The sequence below is a fragment of the Gasterosteus aculeatus genome, chromosome 14 (genome assembly GCF_964276395.1).
Source record: "Gasterosteus aculeatus chromosome 14, fGasAcu3.hap1.1, whole genome shotgun sequence".
Classification (NCBI taxonomy): Eukaryota; Metazoa; Chordata; class Actinopteri; order Perciformes; family Gasterosteidae; genus Gasterosteus; species Gasterosteus aculeatus.
In genome coordinates this window covers 9,762,162-9,770,741 of record NC_135702.1, presented here as the reverse complement: position 1 = coordinate 9,770,741, position 8,580 = coordinate 9,762,162, and the positions used below count along the sequence as shown (strand labels likewise).

General features: G+C 43.6%; 1 protein-coding gene across 1 annotated transcript in view; it reads left to right on the top strand.

Annotated features, from left to right (window-relative positions):
* Positions 1-252: 252 nt before the first annotated feature.
* LOC120832061 (transmembrane protein 132C) overlaps positions 253-8,580 on the top strand; it is a 106,179-nt gene continuing 97,851 nt past the window's right edge. Inside the window, exons 1-2 of the mRNA XM_040198084.2 lie at positions 253-791; positions 1,138-1,390. Of these exons, the coding sequence (XP_040054018.2) occupies positions 1,324-1,390 (67 nt within the window). The 5' untranslated portion in view covers positions 253-791; positions 1,138-1,323. The remainder of the gene's footprint in view (positions 792-1,137; positions 1,391-8,580) is intronic.

Genomic DNA, 8,580 nt, shown 5'->3' with positions numbered 1-8,580 from the left:
TTGATTATTTAAAAAACAGTTATGAAATAGTCTCGTCCCGTGTGGAATAAATACACCTCATGCAGTGGTGGGCACTTTCAACTGTGATTGTGTGTACCGGTCTAATGCTCCTTTTCGCCCTTGATCCAAAAAAATACGAGGTATGGAGACCTCTTATAATTTGCCACCAACATTCTTTATATATATATAGTCCTATACATTTTTTTGCCAACGGCTCTAAAACTACACAAAAGGAATTTGCAATTCCCACGTGATACGAGGCGGGAATGGAACGGCACAGTACTTGCTGACGCGACGCGTTGAAAACCTCTAATTTGCCAATCCAATACCCCCCCCCTCGTACACACACACACACACACACACACACACACACACACACACACACACACACACACACACACACACACACACACACACACACACACCTTCCCCTCCGTCCTCGGCGTCTGCAGCAGCACTCTCTGAGCCCGCGGCCACGGCCCCGGATCCGTCTGTCTCACCTGCGCCGCCGCCGCGCGCTTCTCCATCGCGGGGAAAGTTGGAGGACTAATTCACCAGATATCGCGCGCGCTCGTGTGTCGCTGTAAATCCAGAAGAAGAACAACGCACAACGCACAGCGCTCTTTGGAAAGCGGGGACTGTTGAGGACTTTTCCATTTTTTGTTGTTGTTGTTGTTGTTGCGGTTACAGACTCGTTGATGAAATGATGCCAGCCTGAAAAGAGGAGACGGTTGTGTTTTGTTTGCAGCGTTGGAGGAGACAGCGGCGCCGGATATAATAAGATCGATATGGTAAGCGGCAAAGAAGAAGGGGAACAAAAAAAGAAAAGAAAAAACACTGCATCCATTTCTCAGACTTATTTATTTTCGAAATGTTTCCATCGCTTTTTGTAGCCAGATGTTGTTTTACAAGTGTCCAAAGCCCGCGGACAGAGATCCATGACGCGTTTATTTGTCAAGCATTAAAAACAACCTGGGTGCTGTAGGGTGACAGACGCACCCTGGGAGGGGGGTGGGGGGGGGGGGGGGGGGGGGGGGGGGTAATTCAACATATACGGCAAAGAATGAGACCAGTCTATTCATTGTGTGCCCTGTGTGAAATGTTAAAGACACGCGTGGGCTCTCACTGTGTTTCCAGGGGACGATGCTGACCGTGCGCGCGCGTCCGTGACGGCAAGCGGCGTCGCGAGGAATACGGCGGATTTGTTTTAAATGGAGAACAGCTCAAGGAGGACACATTGCGTGCAAAGTTGCGCGTCTTTCTGCTGAGGGAGTTATCCAGCGGCTCCCCATCCATCTATCCACCCACCCCCGTCGAATCAACATGAGTCCACGGCGAGAGATGGGACCGCTTCGCTGCGTGGGACTCACCGCTTTTCTCTTGTGCACAGGTGAGACGCCCTCGACCCCCCCCTCTCCCCTCCCTCCCTCCCTCCCTCCTTCCCTCCCCAGAGAAACCTACGCTAATGCCAACGGGAACTTGTGCGCATACAGCTGGAACGTGAATTATGTTAATGAGAGGTTTTCATCGCGCCATAAGTGCCACTGTACATGCATCAACGTTCTGGAGTGGTTTTAGTCAGTTTGGAACATTTTAATGAAATGCAAATGATTTTCTTTCTGCCAAGAGGACACATATATGATTTATGAGACACATAATTAGCTGCGTAAAGCCGCTGTGGCAGGATACACAATGACTTGTAGCATTAACAGGAATGAACTGTGACAGTTGCCTATGGGAATGTGTGGGTTCGGGTGTTGTAGCGGCACTGAAATAGGATGCGGTGTGAGAGATGGCACTGCAGAGCACCGGGGATAACAACAGGCTATAGCAGACACAGACAAAGAGGGGTGCATCTTTTCACTAAGTTCTGCAGTTGAGACAAATCATGACTTGCGTGTGTGGGTAAAGTGAATCTATGTTTTTTTCTCTTTTTTCGGCATCTGCATCAACATTTCTTTGGGTGTGTATGTATTTTCCCATGAGCCTGTGAAGGTTTGGCTGTAATGTGCGTTTTTGAAAGATGCGTGGGTGTGCAAAAAAATCCATATGGGAAATATTTGTTTTCATCCTCGCTGTTTACGTGCCAATCATAAGGCGTATATATAATGATAAACCGTTTCACTGGGCTACCACCACAAGACAAGATGTCAAAGATCATTCGGTAACACTGCAACCGCATCTATTTATATGAAATGGACTTATTTTATTAGTGTAGTTTTGTCCAACCTTCAATAACGCTCACATTTCATTTAAAAATCTCCATGCGACAATCTTGGGATGCTGTGGCCTCTGGGTCCATTAGCTGCAAGAGCAGTTTGATTATTTGACAAACTCAACAAAAGCCGGTTCAGGCATTATATCGAAAGCACTAAGTGCTTCAGATAAAATGTCTGAATAAATAAGTGACTTATTTGCAGAGATGCCAAAACTTGTGCTCAAACCAAAGTACAGCTCCTCTATAATAACCAGTGAAGATTCTTCACTTTTATTAGTCCTGTACCCCCCCCCCCCCTCCCCATCAAGAACACATTGTCTTAATTTGTGACCTTTGGTTTAGTTGGTCAATGTCACTAACCTTTGGACAGAGACGGGCTAAGCTCTGCTGCACGTAGCTTTGTGTTTGACAGAGAGACCCGAGTCTTCTAATTAGAATATTCACAATGGACGCATTGAAAAAAAAAACGAAATCAGGAGAGATGCTCTTTTCACTAGTTGAAACCCTTTCCATAGTCATACAGGTTGGCTGAAGATTTATCCGTAACCACCTGGTTCTAGTCGGCCACTTTGCAGCTGAAAGTGGAGCGGGAGGGGGGGGGGGGGGGGGGGCAGTTTCCAACCTGTCAGTCAAAACCTCCTGGTGTGCCGAGTCCCAGAGGATATTATAACTGTCCAGCCATCTGATTGCTTTCACCAAGAGGTTCTAGGTTGTCTCTCGGAGACACGCGTACTGACAGGCACATGCTGCAGAGGACACCTGCACACACTCACATACTGTCAAACTGACCATCAGGACATTTGGAAGTACTTCTAATAGCCTCGCACGCTGTAGGATGTGATGGGGTTTGTATAAAACATGGCAGATTGAGGGATTGTCATTTCTAAGTCATGTAGAAAAGGTTTAAAGGGTGAAAAGCTGCCAATTTCATGACGTTAACTAACCTCACACCTACCCACACTGTAGTCTCCATCCTCTGTTCATAAGAATGTGAGGATGAAGGACCGTGCTTAAACAAGAGTGGGCGGATTCTCACTCCCTGCTCTTTTGCACATGTGTGGGCCCGGACACACTGGATTGGGATGGAAAGTTGAACATTTACAAAACCAAAAGCCCACAGCTTTGATTTTAATAATCTCTCTCTCTTTCTCCTCACACATACATTTTCACATGCTGCTTTATCTGTGCGGGGCAATAATGTATGAGTGAGGTTAAATTAATGATTAAACGGATAGTGCGGATTTGTTGAAGTGGGGTTTCTATGAGTCACTCATGCGAATTCAGTGGATCATCAGCCAGTTTGGAGAAACAGACAGCGGAGCCGGGAGCAAAGCAATGTGGGGCTGTCGGAAAAGTGCAGCAGAAAACTTATTTTGCCGCCTAAAAAAAAAAAGATTGTGTGACTTGTGTGTCTTAAAAAGTTACATTGGATTGCGGAAGAACAGCAACTTCTGTTTCCTGCAAGGTAAAATGAACATGCGACGATAATTTACAAAAAGAACATCATACTGTATTGAATAGGACTGGAAACTGGCGATTGAGACCCCACCTACAGTTCAAGGGGTAATTTTCTCACAAGGCTTCATGCAATTGCACAAAGAATCCAAATTGTAAGCTAATTTTCACAACTGGAGGTTGTTGCTCGTGAGGAACAGGAAAACTACATCCCAACGCAGAGCTTAGGCAAAGATTGTGGTTGGAATTAATAGAAATTATGTCATTGGTCCAACTCTCGTCACCAACATGAAAGTCAGACATTCCAGAAGCTCATTTTTTTAGCCGACCTTCACGCGCTCACAGTTTGCCTCTTTAGAAAAAAGGTGCACTGCTTCTTGCACCCGAATCGAATGAGGGCAATTCGCAAAGACTTGTGAACCTAATTCCTAAAGGTGACGATGATGTAAAAATATCCAATAAAAAAGGAACCGGCGCAACTGAAGCAACATCACACTGTATAATAGTCAGTCCTTAGTTATTGTACATTAAGTATATGAAAAGCGAGGGATCATAATGCGCTGTTGAGTCTTTTCTGATATTGTCTGCCGGCAAAACCTGAACACAACTCGAGTGTATTATCCAACAGTTTTATCTGGTGGACGGTTCTGGAATCAGGCACCCTGCAGCTGAGTAGGCTTTGATGCTGATGAAATGTCTACCATCGGGACTTTTAGTCAATTTAGCCTGACAAACAACTATCAATATTGTGCTCCTTGAGCTTGTGGAGGGTCGTTTTCCAGTCTAAGTTCAAGGATGTTTTTCAGTCTCCGTCTGTCCAAACATTGTCAGTTTAATACATTGTTATCCTGACTCATTTTATTATTTTTTCTTTTTTTTTTTGACAGGCATGACAGGCAATGCTTTTGCAATGATTGCACCAACATGTAAATGCAGTATTTCCATGTGCCTCCGTCTTAATATTATTCTACGTTTTTTCACCTCAAAGAATCTTGTTCTAACCTTTGGGACCAACGTTTGCATGTTGAACTCATACTGCTTGACGCAACACGAGTCGTTTCTTTCAGTTAAAAAAAATCAAAACGACACGAATGTGTGTGAAACATTTAGGCATGTTCATTAGTAGATATTACATGTAATATTCAGCTACAGTATGTATGAATTAAAACAATCAACCCAAAGTGCTGCTTTGACCGGCGTCCGTTCATGTTGAGAGGCTGCGGTGGATTTGGCCACACTGAGGTCAATCAGTGTGTGTTTAACAGTCTAATGGGCCCAAATAAAAAAGGGTAGAGGTAAGACTTGAAACAGATTATCTCATGTCAATATTAGGCGAGAGGAAGCACACACACACTGTACACACATTCAGGCTGTCAAGTCCCGGCTTCCACCACCCGGAGAGGAAACTCTGGTGGGCTCGTGTCTTTCTAGCTTGGAGCATCTCTCGGTTTCATTGTCGGAGGAGATGGTCGCGGCTGAGAGCTGCTACACAATTCCGCTTAAAGAAAAAGAAGAGACCAACAGAATAAGCTGCTGTAGGAAACGTATATGGTTATGGCCTCCCCCTCTTGTCTTTTTTTAAACTCATGGTTCTCCTTAAATGGTTTAAAAGGCTATTCTGTGAGCTATGTTCATTACCATAAAACAAGAACTAAGAGACTTCTTACTGGAGGCATTGACCGGAATACTAAAATGAATTCTGCCCGTTCGACATCGCGGGTCTTCCTGGAGCGGAAGAAAGCGTTTTGAGGAAAAGTCAAGGTTTATCACTCTGAAAAGGAACACATTTTTGCCTGTGAAGCAAAAGCCCACAAATATACAAATACACATTTAATAGATATTTGCCAAACCCAGTGCAAAAATGTTATACCACTGAATGAAATGCTCCTGTTATAAAGTGATGAGGCTTGCTCCCTATGACACTATATTTTACACAAGGCTTCAGAAAACGGCAGAAGGAAACTGCAACAGGGCGCCATATGTCATATTATATGAATCACAACATATGGACACAACTCATGAAGTAAAAGGTCACATTTCTGTTTACTTACTTACTGCCATAAACTGAGGTCTATAATAAGGCCAATTGAATTACAAAATTAAACTGAACTAACAGTTCTAAGTGATATGTAAGCAGCTTCATTGTCTGGTTTAAAAAAAACAGCTTCAGTATAGTCCAATGTTTATTTGACAATTTTTCAAATCATATTGAGGCTACTTTAAAATATCCCACAGGAAACCCAATAAAGCCTCATCTCAACACAGAGCGACCTTAAGTATTGTAACGTACATGTTATCTTTAATTACAGATTATCCCTGCGGATTGAGAATCTCTTAGAAAAGATTAATAACACATATTTTAGCTCAGACTTACAGTGTTCAAACCTTGTGATTCGAGGTGCAATGTTGTCATCGGCTACTTGGGGGCAAATGAAAGAGCTGTGAAAACCACACTGACATGAAGCTTTGTACCTGCCGAAACACATACAAAGCAACATCATCTCTCCTCCAACTCCATGAGATAAATACGTGAGTTTCTAGCTGGCCAGATGTTCGACTTTTCCCCTTAACGTGGTATGTGGTATTGAGCTTTTTCTCAGTCAGTTGCTCAGAGTTCTTTCGGTGCGTCAAAACAAAACGTCTTGAAAATTTGAGATTGATGAGCTAGACATTCCGACCACACATATTTCAGCGGTTCCCAAACCTTTTATTTCGAGCCGCCATTGATATTGGAACATTGAAGGCCTCCCCGCTCCACCCCGCTATAGTAATAGTAGTTTTCATTCAGGATAAAAAAATAAAAATTACACTTTGGAGAGAGATTCCAATAGATTATTGTCTACAGCTAGTGGAGTTACACATTACTGTTTTCCTACCAGCTGTGATAGATTTATTAATCCACTCGACTACTATTTCTTCATGCTGTACAGCAATAGTTGATAGTTGTTTTTTACTTTAGTTTGTAATTTTTTTCTTCCTGAGTTATGTTCATTGGCAAAAATGTTCCTGCTTAAATGATGAGCTAGAAAGTTCCTAAATATTAAAGAAAATACATTTTGTTTGTCTGCAAGTCACATCGTCCAATATTAAAGAAGGACCACGGTCTAAAACAACCATAAAAATACATTAGGAGCATTTTTTTATTATTGTTTGATGCGTTCATCAACAACATCTGCACATTATGTGGAAAAACAAAAATCAAAATCAAGAAATCATTCGGGTTGAAATTCCTTCTCCCCCAACAGCAGGAGGCTAAGGTAAAATACATTTCCATGGCAACTGTGGAACTACTGCAAAGGGAGAAAAGGTCAGTAGTCGATGACATACACAGAATAGTTTTTTATTGCATCGTCCTCAAATTGTAGGTGAAATATCAATGTGAAAACAAAGTTGATTTGTAACCCAGGCGTTCTGTAAATGAGCCGTGCCTGGATGACCCAGATAAGCAGCACTTTGCTGGGTTGCTGACACTTACCGCCTTTTTCGGCATTGAACAATTCTTAATTGATTCAGTGGATTTGAGGCAAATCTTGCCGCCTGCTGATTTACCCTTTTCATCCACCTGGCAGACCTTATGACATGCAGAGAAAAGCTCAAAGCATCCAAACTTCAAATACGAGCACGTCGTACCACCATACGGCCTTTTATGGTGTATTTCATTTGATACGAACAAAAGACGGCCCTCGTTGTGTTACGTCTGGGTAAAAAGGCGTAATACTGCGGGAAAGCTGTCTGTTTTTGTCAGCAGAGTACAAGAGTTCACAAACGAGCCGCGAGTAAGTGAAATGGATGGCAAAGGTTTCTCTCCCACCCTCGGCTAATGGCGTTAGCTGATGTCGTTAGCTGTGCTACCTAAGTGATTGTCAGGAAAGGGCTTCGATGCTGCACAAAGGTTTTACTGTACAAGGTGGAACACGTTTCTTCTTCTGCAGGGAATTTAAATTACAGGCATAATGGTGGACACTAGTTTTTAGAGTGTAGTCAATAGTTCTATTGTGTTTTCTTGTAAACAATACAGCAGTTATTGATGGAGAATTCACAAAGGCCCAGGCGGGTCTGGGTTTTTCTCAGCTCAAATAGAAATACCGCGGCATGCATGGAGTCAAACCTGAGGATACCGAGGGGCTTTAGACACCATGACAAATTAGGGGATTTCACTACTTAACCATTTCCTCAGTGATAGGACATGGTTCATTCCGCTGCATGTAATCCACTCGGGAGAAAGGATGCAAAGAAAAGAGTCTTTATCCACAGGTGGGGCTTCGCTAATAGGATCAAAGATGGAAAGGATGAGAAAAAGAGTGATCGATATACAACAGCATTAAGATGAAACATTGCCCTGCTTTCCTCCTTCACTTAGTGTTTGGAGAATTGGGAATAAAACGCGCCCAAGCATGGCCGGCGCTTGAAGATCCGTGCCGATGCACCGCGACACACATAATTACACACAAACGCTCCGTCTGCAGGCGTCAACAGAGCTCCTGTGACACATTGTGGCGACGCACTGTAAACACGCGCACACAAAAACACGCACGCGTTGCCGGCACACAGAGACTCATCTGCTTGGGCAAACAACTTCACAGCCGTCCAACTGGGAAGGGATCACACTCTCCGGGAGGTCTGGAGACAATTAGCATAACTAACAGTAACACTCTGCACAGTCCCAGCAAATCAGAAGGAAATGGGAAAGAAGCGACGCAACTTAGAGCGGAAAAAGAATGTTAACAGCGTTTTTTGTTTTTTGCTGTTTTTTTCTGGCTGACTGACGGAGAGAGAATCACATATCTCGCTTCACCAGCTTTGGTCCCACAAGAGAGGCGAGGTACAGTATGTGCTCTCTTTTATTACAAGTCTGTCACCTGGGCTTCAACCCCCCCTCCCCGACCCCCCCCCTCTGCCGAGATGGC